Here is a 15,743-nt window from a genome sequence, read left to right on the forward strand (position 1 = left end):
TATTAAATTGAACTGAGGGATGCAAACGTTTGAAATCGTCTTTAAATGACTGTTTTGTGTCGTAAACAACGTGTGTCTCAGACGTCGTGCTCCGGTTTGCTGTCAAAAACTCTCAAAGCGCTGTCGTCACTTTGCGATCTTGCTGTTTGACTGTTAATGGGCTTTTAATAAGGATCTCTACACTGTGGGCATCATAAACAAGGCTCCACTGATGGCAATGTGGTGGAAACAACCATCTATTCTTTCTGCACGTATAGCACACGCGGGCAAAGAAGGAAAGATAAGGAAAAGACTAAAGAGAAGGATGCAGGGGGATAAAATGCGCGATAGGAGACATCTACAGGAAGACAGATGGAGAGAAACAAAATTACTTAAGACCTTTGGTTCAGTGAGAAATAAAGAAAAAAGGGGCATAATAAAAAGCGAGAGAGAGAACAAGAAGTGGACAGAGCTTGTATAAATGCAAGGAAGTGGATAAAACATTCGTGTAATCAGTATCACGATTTTGATACTTCTTCCCCAAAGAGGAAGCGATCTTCTTTCCCCAGTAATTGCTCTCCGTCAGCCTAATTTGAATTCTGCATTTCATATATCATCCTATACTCAAGGGACACTACGCTGCAGAGGGAAGTTCAGCCCAGGTTAGCAAGAAGCTCTTGGCTCTGGGTATGTTCTCAGTAATTAGGAAAGGTGCCAAAGTTTGGATTTAATACAGCCCTGGGTGAGCGCGCGAGAGCTTGTTAGGGAAGTCTTTAGTCTGGACCCCGAGGAGCATGTCAAGCATTTCTGTGTCAAAGGGCTCATCAGTCATTAGTTCTATTCTCCATGTCGCAGTGGGGTTTTCTATATGGAGGAAGATGGTGCACCAAATCTACAACATCATCTCCCTAAGCCCTTTTAGCCAAGTTAAACGTGTAGATGTCATCATTCTTACGGATCAGCTGAATGTCCCCAGGTATCATGGAGAAATTGCTAAAAAGAGGAGATCTTGTATAATCACATAGAAGCAGGATTACCTACCTTTATGTGAGAATAAATGTGTGTGAGTGGAGGTGGGAAAGTGATATCCAAAGGATCTCTAAATCGTGGCAAACACACTTCTAAATACTTGAGATGTTTCTGTTGCCTTCAAGTGACGTTTCCTAGTATGAAAACGCTCAGTGACCCTTGAGTCTACCTCCTGTAGTCTTCACTGGCTCTGATGCAGAATTTGTTCAAGTCTAACAAAAGTGTATTTAGGTCAGCCTGGCCAATATTGTATCAAGAATCTTCTTGTCTCGTCATTACCAGCACACAAGGAGGCAATAACAAAACTTACTAACAAACTGAAACATTGCCGTTTACTGTTAATAAAATGCTGACTATTCAAAAGGGCATCTGATAAGTGTGCCTGGAACAACTCTCATTACTGACCCAGAGAGAGACAAGCTCTGGCTGGACTGAGGGTGAACTGATTAGAAAATCCACACAGAATAATGAAGCATATAAACAAAGTAATATATATGCATGGAGGCACAACAGCAAGCGTGCACAAAATGAATCTTTCACTAACAAACACATGCAAAGATACATTCTAACACCCCCCACCTCACCCACCATTACTTAGTGTTTGTGTATCTAATAGTAATTGTTATAGGGTGTATGAGGACAATGTGAAAATGTCAAACATTTCAACAGCATGCTGAGCAGGACTGTTGCCCCGTTCCCTTTTTCTCAGCTGTAGAAACAGCTTTCTGGATTTAATTGGATGGTAGGCCCACGGAGCCGAGAGGTGAGAGGCTTAGTGCAGAGAGTTACAAGGTCTAACTAAGGGATGTTAAACTTAATTCCTGCAGGAACCTCTGAGTGCAGGATTCGCTGCTACCCTCTGTTCCTAATAAGTTAATTAACTCACCACCGAGTCACTGAGAGCAGAATATATTTCACAAGGAGCATATTAACAGTTACAGTCAATGATATCTTTGCATCCTGTGTGTGATACGCCATTCATCTGGGCTTTGGAGAGGAGATTCTCTCTCCCACCTTCGCACCTGGTGTCTTATTGATCTGAGGACAGGTCTTTGGAGTTGTAACTGAGAAAACAGAGGTTATGGATCACAACTCTGGTTCAATGTACAGAGCCTGTATTGGTATAGAAAAGAAAACGTTATCTGTTGCAGCTTTAATCAGCATAGTGATCAGCAGGTTGAAAGGTACAGTAAGTGTCCTTAAAACAGTTATATCGGCAGAAGCAGATTCCAACTCTGAACTAGCAGAACTTGCTGGAGCATTTGTTTGTCTGTTACTGGTAAGTGTGGGTTGATAAACAAATAAAAAAGTGTCTTCCTGTTGCCCCCCTCTTTCTTTGATTTGCTAGATTCCCCGTGGTGCTAAGCAGAATTTGATTAGAACAGGGAAAGTATGCATTTCTTATTACTTAGGACTCAACTCTTAGAGACCCAAAGAGGATTGGATTTGGATGGAAAACTGATTATCAACAGATTTCCTCAGGGTAAGACTCACTTAGCTTCCCCTATCATTTGGTGATGAAGATCCTTCTAGGGACAAAAAAACCCCACTGCATGCACATACTGCTGTTTATGTGCATGTAAGTCCCGATGTACCTTTGTGTCCAAGCTTTCTACTGAAGATCATGCGGTTAATATGTTTTACAAGTAAGGCAATTTATGACTTCAAATTAAAAGTTTGAAAAGTGTCAATTGACTGATTTGCTCATGATGTGCTAAACTAAATCTGTCTCAAGTCAGATTTAGAGCAGATGAGCAAAAAAATCAGAGCAGGTGTAAGATGAATAATGACTAGTTTATTATGCAGATGATTGTGCTTAAACAATATTGTTATTACACATCTTGCATATTTACTCAGTCTTTTTGTTGTTGTTGACCTGATAGCATCTGTGAAGTGCATCCTTTATACATCCTTTAATTTTCTAGCACAAGCTTTTTTTTCTGTCACAGAAATTGTTTTCAGCTCAGATGCTGCCATAGAAAACAGAGCTGCAACTGATTAATCACTTTCTCTCATGCCTAATGACTTGTTCAGCCACTCTAAATATTAGCTGAAATATATATTATGTTGCATAACTTATGGTACGATGATATATCTCAAAAGGGCTTTTGAGAGCCCTATCATTGCTGGCAAAGTGAGGACATTCTGTCATTCAGAGGTTCATGCTTACTTCAATGTCCTTCACAGCTTAATTCAGACACACCGACCACAGTGAAGGAACGAGCTACAACACTTGCATCATATTCTGCGCAATGCGTAAAATCTGACACTGAATCGTGTGACACATACTGACAGATCAAACTATAATTATGATACTGTAGCTTATAAACTGGAGGTTTGCATGCCAGCTCACCTGTCTGAAGTGATGTTCACATTGTCAGTTACTTTTAAATCCCAATCCATGCAGTTTCTGAGAAAAAAATTCTTCTTATTACTAAGGAAGTAATTAATGGTGTTACAGCTCTTGTGCCACAATGTGTGAATGCACCCAGCTGTCTCACTCTCGAAAAAGACTTCTGTTAACAGCTGGAAGCTAAAAACTAACTACAGCTCCTGTTAAAAAAAATCAATACTTATGATTTTTTTTTTTCTCACAGAAGCAAATTTGGGTGTCTAATAGCAAATGCTTTCTTCCCGTGAGATTAGTATTTAGGGCAAGGTGTGCCAGTTTATGAAGCCAAAAATGTACATCTAACTTTAAGTTAGATTTTGATTTTCAATTAGAAAATGTGTCTTTTCAGAGGAATTGACTGCTTCTATCAGCAGTATAATTAAAAAAAGAACTGTTTAACCATTATTGACTGGGCTGTTAACATTTCCTAAAAGCGGCCATATTTTTCAGTGTTACATGTCAAATGACAAAAGAGATGAAATTTAATACAAACGCGTCTGTCACAGTTTGACATGAACTGTGGATGCATGAAAGTGAATTCTCTTATTGTTATAACGTCAATAAAAAGGGCCACTGTGGGCTGTAATTTGAGAAACTTAGGTTTGGGGGAATTTTCAAAAACAATGGCAGGAGAGACATGCCCAGTTAGCTGTTAATGCATTCATCATGCATCCTTCTGGTATACTAAAGGTGACAGGGTCACTGTGCACAGGGTCACTGTAAAATGTAAAGAAAAACAGAATGCAATGAATTACAAAGCTCATAAACACATATTTTTAAACACAATTTAACATAGAAAATATATCAAATGTTTAAACTCAGAAATGTTTGTATTTCCATAAAAATCTTGGCCATTTTAAATTTGATGATAGTGACACATTTAAAAAAGCTGAGGGCAGAATAAAAGGCTTGTAAAAGAAGTTGTACAAAAATGAAACAGCTGAAGCAAGATTTATCCGCCAATTAGGTTAATTGGAAACAGGTCAGTAGCATGATTGAGTTTGAGAGAGGCAAAGTTTCTCAGAAGTAAAGATCAGCCAAGGTTCACTGAGCTGGACTTTGAATATCTCACCATTAACAGGACATAATAGCATCAAATGATTCAGAGAATCTGGAGACACATCTGCCCTACGAGAAGGCCAGGTATCAGTACTAGATGTCCATGAGCCCTTGGACAGCACTGGATTAAAAACAAGTACATTTTGTCATGGAAATCACTTCCTGGGCTCTGAAACACTTCCAGAAATTACTGTCTGTGAACACAGTTCACTGTGCTGTCCACAAAGGCAGGTTAAAGCTCTTTCATGCAAAGAAGAGGCCACATGTGAACATGATCCAGAAACACTGCTGTCTTCTTTTGGCTCATTTAAAATGAACTGGGGAGATGTGTAAAACGGTTTGGTGGCCAGACAAAACCAAAAGTGAAATTCTTTTTTGGAAAACATGGACACTTTCCTCCAGACTACAAAGTAAAAGGATCCAAGTTGTTATCAGCATTCAGTTCAAAGGCCAGCATCTCTGTCATCAACAAAGAACAACCCAGAACTGTTGAACAGCTTAAATCCCGTATCAGACATGACTGGGACAAGATTACTCAGCTTCCTCAGAAATGCAGAATTTGTAGTAAGTTACAGTAATCTGAAGAGGGAGATATTTTATTTCAGCATGAAAATAATCACGGTGTTTAAAGTGTTTAAACAGAAATTATTAACACATTTACATGTATATACATATTACCCCCCCTACCTTAATTGATTCCGACAATTAAGGACACTGGAATGTACTTAATATGAGTTTTTTTGCTCACTACCGACTTTGCGGCTTTAAATATATTATCTCCCCCTGCTGGTAATGCAAATTTGGCATATAGTAATGCAAGTTCTGCAAGCCTGTCCATTTCACGTTTTGGAGATGCAAAGCGTAAAATGGACCCGGTAGACCAGCGTGTCTATTACACAGTTTCCCACGATACTGGGTTGCTAAGGTGGTGTAACCTTTTCCAAAAAAGCACATTCATCCACATCAAGCAGGAAATTTTTGATGATTAATAGAAAATTAATCATCAGAAGAGTGCATGTCTGTAGGGGACTTATATTCCTTCTTTAACTCCTCTTTAAAGCATTTTGCTCGGATAATTATTTTATTTTTTGCAAATTTTCACACATTTTCACAACTATGAGTTTCTACCAACTAAGCAGGTTAAGAATACAAGTTTAGCATCACCAGACTTGAATGCTGGCCATACTGCATTCACTGAAGCTGTCAAAAGCACTCCCAAAGGAAAATACTTTCCATAGCTTTCCTGCTCCACAAAGGAACACTTCCACTGCTCCCCTATACAAACCTGGCTCCCTTTCAATATGTCATCTCCGTCATGAGGTAACCACAACCTCTGCCCTGAACTGACAGAATTGCCTGTGTCATTAGTCATAGGAGTGAAAAATATCTGCCAATAATCTGACTAAGCTTAATGTGGACAGGTGTGCAGGGGGGAGGTATCATACCTTGTGACAGAAACCAGACTGCAGGAGCCAGACCTGGTCTCTGCGCCAAAATGTGGCAAAATCTATCTGACACTGAACTTGATGGATGTGACAGGGAGCATGTTTGTATCAGCTGGATGAGGAAAGTTAAACTATGCCAAGCTATGCTGTGTCACATTAAATATAACTAGATGTACCTTTAAAGCAGTGATAAGGTCAAGGAAGAACTTTATTGCTAACCTAATTTCCTCATTGGCACATTTAAAAAGCATTATTTTTAATTAATTTGATCATTATACTGTCTTTTTTCCCCCACTATAATTTTTTACAATCAGCTTACTGTCAGCCAAAAGCCAACATCAAAGTGACTTAAGCCTGTATTCTAAGAAATGGCCACCAGGGGGAGACTGCTCTGGTTGCAAAGAAGTTAAGTTGTATGGTTGTCTACAGGAAAATTACCCCTCTGCCCACTTGATCTATAACCTCAAATGGTAAATAGTCTGTATTTGTATAACGCTTTACTTAGTCCCTAAGGACCCCAAAGCGCTTTACACTACATTCAATCATCCACCCATTCACACGATGGTGATAGCAAGCTACATTGTAGCCACAGCTGCCCTGGGGTGCACCAATAGGCAACGGGTGAAGTGTCTTGCCCAAGGACACAACGGCCGAGACTGTTGGAGCCGCGGCTGGAACCGGCAACCTTCTGATTACAAGACAAACTGCCAACTTTTGAGCCACGATCGCCCTTGGCGATAAAGATAAAGATTTCATGATGAGTTTATGGTCTCAGTTGTCTTTCTGAATACAACGTGCAGGGTAAGCTTCATCTTGGCTGCCCTACCTTGTGACTGACAACCATCTTTTGTTCGAGGGGGCTCCAGTACATGATATGTGACATCGCAATAATTATGTCCACCTTAAAGTATCAGCAAAAACTGTCAAAGTCAAAATATGCTTTTTTGTGATGAGGCATGCTTATAGCCTGTCACGTTACAAATTAGTACTAACCTATAATCACCATCCCTCTTTTGTGATGAAAGGTGCATGGCAGCGGAGGAAAGGAGGATTTAGTAAATGCCACCATACTGCCATCACAGCAAAGAGACTGGTGTTGACAAGGACACTTTATTCAGCCCGAGATGCAACTGTGCTGAGCACTAAGGTGATGAAACATTGCTGATGCAGGTGCACAGTGCCAGCAAAGCCAGGGCAAGAAGAGCACAATTCATCTCTGTGTTTCTGATGAAACAATACTCGAGTACATTGTCATCACTGTTGCTGAAAAAGAAATATGGACAGGCAAAAGTATAGTCACTGACCTTATTTCAAGGGACAGATCCCACAGGATTAAATTTGCTATTTGCTCTTTGTCTTTTTTGTCTCTGTGTGTACAATGCAAGCAAACTGCATGTGTATTCAAAGATATGCAAAATCAGGCTATGACTACACAGTCCCATTAAAAGGAGCAGCTTGTGTGAAATAGTTTTCCAGGTATCACTCGGGGCAATGCAGAAACAGTCTCCATATGTTCTGTTTCATTTTAATTCAGTGTGAGTGCATATAGTAGTACAGAATTCTTCTTTTATTCTAGCACCACTTATGTCCCTTATCTCCCTTCCACACAAAAACTTTTAAAATAGCAGAGATTATTTTTCAATTTTCTACCTTTCCTCTTGGAGGGTGTAGATTTCCCTGTTCTCATCTGAGAACAATCCTAACCAGATATCATATATTCCCCAAGTCTCTATATAGTTGAACATTTATAGACATGATTATGAATACTTTTGTTTGGTTTAGCAATCAAAGGGAGAAGTATTTCCATAAAAGAAGTGTGTAATTACTTATCTGTTTGCCTGTGGTTTTATGTCAGTGCCACAATCAATTACCCTGCCCTCAGAAATGATAAATAATGAGGAAAGCTTGCGGCTAAACAGATTTTCGAGACCAAATCCAATATTTCACCTTGAAGCGAGTAGAGGAAACAGCTGAAGCAAAATGGATAGAGTAATGAGTCCCTGTTGTATCTTAATATGTCTAGGTGCATTGTACTGTATTTTCTTTCAGGAAGGGAGTTGGACTTCTAAGCTGTTAACTTTTCTTTCTTTCTTTATTCATTCATTTTTTTGTAACCTTGTGTGTTTTATTATATTTTTGACAAAAAAGAATTAGCTCACAACAAGTTATCACTCTTAAAAGTACATTACGGGAAAATCTCTCCACTAGATGTCAGTGGTTTGCAGACCCATCAAATGAGAGTTTTTTTTACCCTCAATTCAGGTGCATAATCCTTGCTACGGTAGCTGCTGTAGGACAGATAACTCTGGCTGTTGTTCATCTGCAGTGAGGCTATCAGTCTGCAGTTTACCTCAGCTGTCAATATGTGTCTATGCCAATTTGCTCTCGAGGCTGTAAAACTTTGTGGAAGTAGTCCAATAGTCCAATAGTCCAAAAGAGTCAGTGAATCTCACTTTTGTCCACTAACAGTGACACTGAGGTGATTTGTTAAGGATATCTTGAACTTTTCTATAGGTAAGTGCTGCTGTTCTTTCCCCTGTTAGCTGCTGTTAGCTGCTGTTAGCCTCTGTTAGCCGACATTAGTAAAACTTTCTTTGAAGTTGCACTAACATTGTTGGACTCTGACACTTTCTCATACAATGTGAGAATGTGATCATACTATTTATAAGATTTTTAGGATATCTGAGCCTAACATTAGCTGGAATAATGTGAGCTTATAACCAGTTGTTAGTTTAGCTAGCTTGTTGTTAGCAGTCTGGCAGATGTGAGGATCGCATGTCTAATTTGCTCAAAATAAGTAATTGTCATAATATTGGGAATAAATAAGTCTGTTTATAAAAGTTTTTGAGTATTACAGCCCTCAATTTACTTCAGGAAATGAGGCTTTAAGTGAGGAAAAAAGAAGAGGATAAGATTTTATTTACTAACTCCAGTCAGTTCCCTCACCTGCTGTCTTTTTTTGTATTTTTGGACCCCCTTCCAAGATTAAAAAAATATAGGTAGGATCCTTCGTATCCTAAATCTGAAGTCCATTCACAAATTGAAATTTGTACCATCTTCTCTAGCTACTTACATGAATCACGATTAGGTGGAACAACAATGTCTATCTTCCCCACTGTATTCAAGATCGCAGGGCAACATCATGGCTTCCACAGACCAGCAGTCATTCCTCACTAGTGAAATAATTTTAAATTTATGAGAATTCATCAGTTAGTTAGAAGACATAATTAAAAACTAATCAATGTATATTTAATTGTACAATATTATTATTAATTAGCCATAAGTGACAATAAAGTTGTTTAAACTGGGAACTTCTAAAGCTAATAATAATTTATATATGTATTAAAGTCACACTGTTTTCATGGTGTGAGCTGAGATTGGTTATTTCTACTTCCAACTGTGGTTAACATCACAATTAGTAATGAGTCTACATGACTTGAATGACAACACTCTGTACTCTTTGAGCTTGAATCAAAAAACATGAACACAGAGGCAGATTTCTTGGTTATTATTATAGACTCAAACAAATATTGTGGGTTTCTAAATTATAATAATAAAGCTAATTAAAACAGAACCATGAATATTAAACAACTAGGAAGATGGCAGAAATGTGATGGCCATGAGCCTGGCTTTTTTTTTCACCCTCTTTGTGTTTTTCTCTTTTCTCTTTTATGATTCCCTGTGTGTATCTCCCAATTTGTATGCATGCACCCTGCATGTCTCTTTTCAGGTAATTCCTCAAATTTTTTTATATATATTTATATTTTTCATTAAAATTGAACATTTTCTTCAGTCTACGTGCTTTTATATTTGGCTCCTCTTGCTTGAACAATGATCTAGATATGATAAACATTTGGTAAACAAAGTTATTTTATTTAGCAAACAAAACTCTGAGTTTCATTTGACTTCAAGCAAAGCATCATGTAACAGCTATGTGTAGCGTCAGCCAGTAGGCTGACCCCATTCACAGAGCACATGTTTATGCTGATGCTGGATGTTGATATTCTATTTACAGTATATCTTATTTATGTTTTTATGAAAAACATTCACATGCTTTAACAGACTCACACCACAATCAGACTCAATTTCATGATTCCTCATGTCGGCAGTTTTTAAATGAATGATGTTTAAGTAAACAAAATTAAGTACCTTGTAATGATAAAGAGGAAAATGACAAACAGTGGGATGAGTGAGGAAGTAAATCAAAAAGCTAATTAATGGAATTGACACGCAGTTCCATTAATTATCACTCAACCGAATAGTATTTCATACACACACACACACACACACACACACACACACACACACACACACACACACACACACACACACTACAGTGATTTAAAACTTCATTTTTTAATGGCAATTTTCTTCAGTTACTTTTTCCTTTGCGGTATTTTTCAAGTTCAGTTCAGTTCAATTTTATTTTAAGCATGTGGCTTCACAATCATTACAAAATGTCATTCCATTCTTTTGTTTGTAAGTAAACACTTATTAGTCCCTACCTCCTCAAATCTTACCTCTCATTGATATAATTTTCTTTTAGCCTTCAATTAAACAAACAACATATGAAGCAAAAGTAAAGCAAGGACAAAACAAAACAAACAAACAAATAAAGTGGTAACGTTTGCAGATTCACAAATTATGAGACAAACAAACTAAAACACTATTACGAACAACATTACCGCCCTGGGTTAACCCTGTTTTCTTCATTCTTATATTTGTTAAAAATGTATTTTTTATATTTCATTTTAAACTGGTTTATGTTGTTACTTTCTTTAATTTCTTCTGTTAGACTGTTCCATAATTTAATTCCTGCTATAGTGATAGACATACTTTTTAGAGTTGTTCTAGCACTTGTATTTTTAAATTCCATTTCCCTCTTAAGTTATACCCCCTTCTCAGTTATTCTGTACTTCATACCATGATTAGTGAAATTTAATGCTGTTGTGACCTAAAGACAACCAAAGACCCCTTATTCACACCCTCCCCTTTTTAAACTCTTATTACTAAATTTGAACCAAAATAGCATTACTCTTTGCATGTAATTGATTGACTCTTGACTCTCATATCGACATAGTTTTTTATTGTCATTATGATATCATAAATATGATTACCTTTTTAGCTTTAATTTTCTAACGTTTTTTACATCAGAAGGTGAAGCCAAGCCTGAGCAAAGGCTTGCAGCATTACTAGTATACTTTTTGATGTTTAACTGATTCCGATCTCCCATTATTGATCCCACCAGTCTGACAAGTGTTATTATTTTGTTTTGCAACATTCTTCAACGAACTCGCACAGAATTGTTGGGTAGCTTTGTATAATATTGCAACATCTCAACCTTGCTGTTGTGAATGTGTGCTATATAGATGAAATTAATATTTAATGGTATTTTGCCTATAGGAGGTGCAAGAACAACATAAACTGAAAATATCATAATTCAACTGTCATGAGCTTGATTTCATTTTTTTTAATCTAAAGCCAAACTAAAACCAATAATAAATCAGGATGACTTCATATAACCATAAACATGTGTGCATGTTTCAGTCACATTTTCTATTATTAAAGTAACAAATTTTGAGGTTTGTGCAGCCTTGGCAGAAGTATGCATTTTCAGAATTTTTTAGATGTACTTAAAACAGGGAAGGCAGTTTTCTATCATCTCTAAAAACTCCAAACTAATCAAAGCCAGCACTTTTATATATTCTGGTCTCGCTTTTTCAATATATCAAACAAACCTATTTTCAAAAACAAGTAAGGCACTACTGATTTAAAGCTAAGGGGATTATGCAAAAAGCGTGTCTTTCTTGTACCTCCCAGTTATAAAACAAAGGAAGATACATCAGCAAAGAGAAAAGGAAAATGTGCAGTCTTCAGTGTTTGTAGATAGCTTTTGGCTAAAAAGAAAAAACCCCCGAAAAGGAACATAATCTGGAAATTTCTGTCAGAACTGAATGAAAGAAAATGACTGAATTTTCAAGTGAGTGTAGCCTATAGCTCCAGCATTAAACAGAAATCCTTTTGTGTCAAGTAACGTCTATACTAATGCATGCTTCTCTGCAATGCATTTATTATTATATCGGTGTCTTTTAAGATCTGCACTGATTACTGATAGAGTGGCCATAGTAACTAGTGCATTAGAGAAGCTAAAGCTCTTCTGTTGAGGGCCAGGCTGTTTAATTAGTAAACCAAAGAGGAAATCAAACTGAACGCACAATCAATAGCTGTGGGGTGGTGCACTGAAAGTGTATACTTTAGCACACACGGCCAAAAAACCCACTGTATGCTGGACAGATTAAACAATAAGCACCCAATTTATCCAAAGGCAAGAACAGATAACTGGTAGATGGCCAATGAGGAACGAGTAGCCCACTGCACATTTTTTAGGCCCTATTAAACTTATATTGCATTCTCTCCAGAACAGCTATTAACCTAACATTTCTAGTATTGTTATTATTAGACACCAATCAGGAACCACAATCAGTCAGTGTTCTGCATTCTCAGCCAGGACAGGTGGCTCACGTATGTCCAGTTATGAGCCAGTCTCTTTCTTGCATGTGCAACATGCACACCTACACTAATAAATACTTGTGAGCAAGTAAACTATGAAGAGACCACCAGTAAAACATTTGTAACAACAAACCTAAAAAGACTTAAATCAACCTGATCTAGAATGGACATTTTAAAGACGCTAACAAAGGAAAAGTGGCTAAAGCTATCCAGCGCTCAGAGTCAGCCAGAAGCTAGCAGCCTCGGTATGAGCAAAGGATCAAGGATCAAATAAAAGTAAAAGGAAAATTATAGAAACGAGTAAATACAGAAGAATTGTGTGCCTGGTGAAGTTAGAAACATACTGGAAAATGATGTAACTGATGTAGCTGACATTAGTTTTGTTGTACATATCTATTGCATATACTGTACACTGCTTTTGTTAGGTAATGATGGGTGTACAGAAACTCCAATAGTACAGTTTTCAGTTGTTTAAGTAAGAGAAAATTGTGCAACTTACGGCATTTCGGGAGCTGTTTAGTTTAGTTTAGTAAATTATTTTAATGTAAAAATTTTTATTTTGGGTTAAAGAAAAGTAGATTTTTGTTGCCATATGCCATCATCATAATCATAATCAAAATCATAATCAACAAACCTGGCATGTTAACGCTGAAAAAAAATTGGAAATCAAAATCCCCTAAGAAATTTTGAATCTGGGCATTATTATAAATTCATCATTTTGTTAAGATCAGTGTTGTGATACCTGAAGAGATGGAAGCCAAACGGCTTGTGTCGGGGTGCCAGTTGGGTGCAACAGGTTCATATGGAGATAAGTCTTCCATGTCTTCATCTAAAACAACAGTAAGGATGAAAAAAAAAGATTAGTTATTGCTCAAAAAGACCACAGCTCTACAATTAACTGAATCATCAGAAAATATACAACACATAGGAATTCATCTTACCCCCAATATCACAGAATATACACAAAATAAAGCAAGATTCAATCCATATCTCAAACTTTACTGACTCACACAAAGAACCACTAACAATAAACTCTTTTGATTTGAATTTAACAGATATTTGAAAGCATGGCTTTGATTTAAATGTAGCATTATCCTTGAGCAATATATTTTTGACCAACAACAGTTTTACACGTTTTTCATCCTCAACAATGATTATGTTTCTCAATACTCATCTTTTCCATGTATGGTCATATTTTCATATTCTGTTTGTGGATGTGCTAAAATAATTTGGGAAGGAATGCAGTTATGTGAATAACAGGAAACGAGCATATTCCTTCCTCGGTCACTTCAACTCAACGGACTATGCTTAAAGAGAGTTAATGAAAGAAAATGTTACTGCATCCAACTGCCAAGAACATGTTTCCATTTCTGAGAATCTCTAAGATAAGGGAAAATTGATGTGCAGTAAATATCATAAGATAATGACAAATTGCTTCCAAGCTCCAAGAATGTTTACTTGTTTTGAATATTGTATAAAAGAAAAAAGGTCTTTATCTTTGGTCATTCCCCTGTGGGGGTTGCTCAGTGCTTCAGCTCCTCTGCAATAAAGGACATTTCTCTTGCAAGATTGCATCTGTTGCTGTTTTAATTTTTACTTAATATATTTTCTGATTCTCCACGACAGGAAAAGAGATGTTTGTCATCATCACATTCTTTGCTTGTGGAGCATTTGTGCCTGCTTTGGTTTGATTTGGGAGAACAGCTGAAGGACTAAAGCATAAGCAATGCATCTTTCCTGTTAACAATGTGTTGGCTGAGCTGTTTTTATGAAAATAAATAAATAAATAAATGAATAAAAAATAAAATTAGCACTCAACTGACTGAGTCTCTCCCATGTGCCTGCTTCTCTGTAGGCCCTAATCCCACATTTAAAATTCATAGCCATTCAGTGTGATTGAGACAAACCCTCCAGTGTGTAATAGCTTTGCATTCGGATCCTAACAGAAACACAGTGAGGGTGTTATGAGGAAGGCTTGGGGGCCTGCTGCTACAAATGAGAAAATCCGTAACCTGTTGGTAAAAGACTACGCTTCTAGGACAACCAATCAGTAGATCCAATCAATAGATATGGTGCATTTTGTTTATCAGCACGCTCTTCGAGCATTTCAGGAAAATGTGATGCAATCTGAAAAAATGCTTTCAGCTAACTGCTGTGATAATAGGTAAGACTATTGTAGAAAGCTGTGTGTGTGCGTGTATGCCTGTATGCCATATTATTGCTATTACTGAGGTATTTATGTATTCTTTGCACAGCAAATTATAATAAGCAATAAGCAATAATTCAAATGATGGTAACCAGAAGGTAAAGTGACACAGTGTTTATCACTGTTGCCTCACAGTGAGAAGGTCCTTTCCTCAAACCTGCCAGCTGCCTTGGACCTGTCTGGATTCTGGAGTCTTTGGAGTAGATATTTAGTCCAAATTTCAACATTTTAAATTGGCCGTAGGTGTAAATGTGAGTGTGAACGGTTGTCTTTCTCTCTGTGTTAGCACTGTGATGGACTAGCATCCTGTCCAAGGCATAAACCCACTTCTAACCCTGTGACAGTTGTGATAATCTCCAAACCCCTCGCTTGGATAAGTGGAAGACAATGAATGGATTGATGGTCAAGAAACTGTATGAATCGTTGGATAATAATAATCAGCAGACAGCAATACAACCATGATAACATTGGCTTTGTGATCATATCCATTGGCATGAAAGATAAATTTGTTAAACCCTCACCCCTTAGCAAAAATATGTGCACATGCACACAGATTAGCTAAATTTTAATAACAGGGAAAAGCTGAATTACTAATGGGATTTTTCCTCCATTTTTCTGCAGATTAAAGACCACCCCGACACAGACCAGTGCATATCTGCAGTCACTGCTTTCTATATATGTCTGCATGACCCCTCTTCATCGGAACTGGCAATCATAAGAAAAAAAGAGTAGCTCAGCCGGCCACTTTTTGAGCACACACAGCTATTGACATGTTGCTCAGTTCAGGATCTCACATTTGTTTGAGAGAAATAAAAAAGTGCTGGGGGACACACACAAAGAATAGAAAAGAAAAGATGCACAAAATTGCAGAGGAAGAAAGAAGCAGCACAATTGGGGGCAGAAAACCCTTTGAAAGACTAAACTACCTAAATCCTCAAAGTGTCCATACAGAAACACATATTCACTCTAAGATAGAAAGGAAGGTAGGTAGGTGGGTAGGTAGGTAGGTAGGTAGGTAAGTAGGTAGGTAGGTAGATAGATAGATAGATAGATAGATAGATAGATAGATAGATAGATAGATAGATAGATAGATAGATAGATAGATAGATAGATAGATAGATAG

The 15,743-nt window shown here is 37.4% G+C and overlaps 1 protein-coding gene across 3 annotated transcripts in view; it reads right to left on the minus strand.

Moving 5' to 3' along the window:
- LOC102193636 (GDNF family receptor alpha-2) overlaps nt 1-15,743 on the minus strand; it is a 65,837-nt gene that overhangs the window by 35,331 nt on the left and 14,763 nt on the right. For all 3 annotated transcript variants that reach the window (XM_005729360.1, XM_005729361.1, XM_005729359.1), the window contains exon 3: nt 13,157-13,243. In XM_005729360.1, coding sequence (XP_005729417.1) covers nt 13,157-13,243 — 87 coding nt within the window. The remainder of the gene's footprint in view (nt 1-13,156; nt 13,244-15,743) is intronic.

This window comes from Pundamilia nyererei, unplaced genomic scaffold, assembly GCF_000239375.1.
Source record: "Pundamilia nyererei isolate P.nyererei 1_Seehausen unplaced genomic scaffold, PunNye1.0 scaffold00033, whole genome shotgun sequence".
Classification (NCBI taxonomy): Eukaryota; Metazoa; Chordata; class Actinopteri; order Cichliformes; family Cichlidae; genus Pundamilia; species Pundamilia nyererei.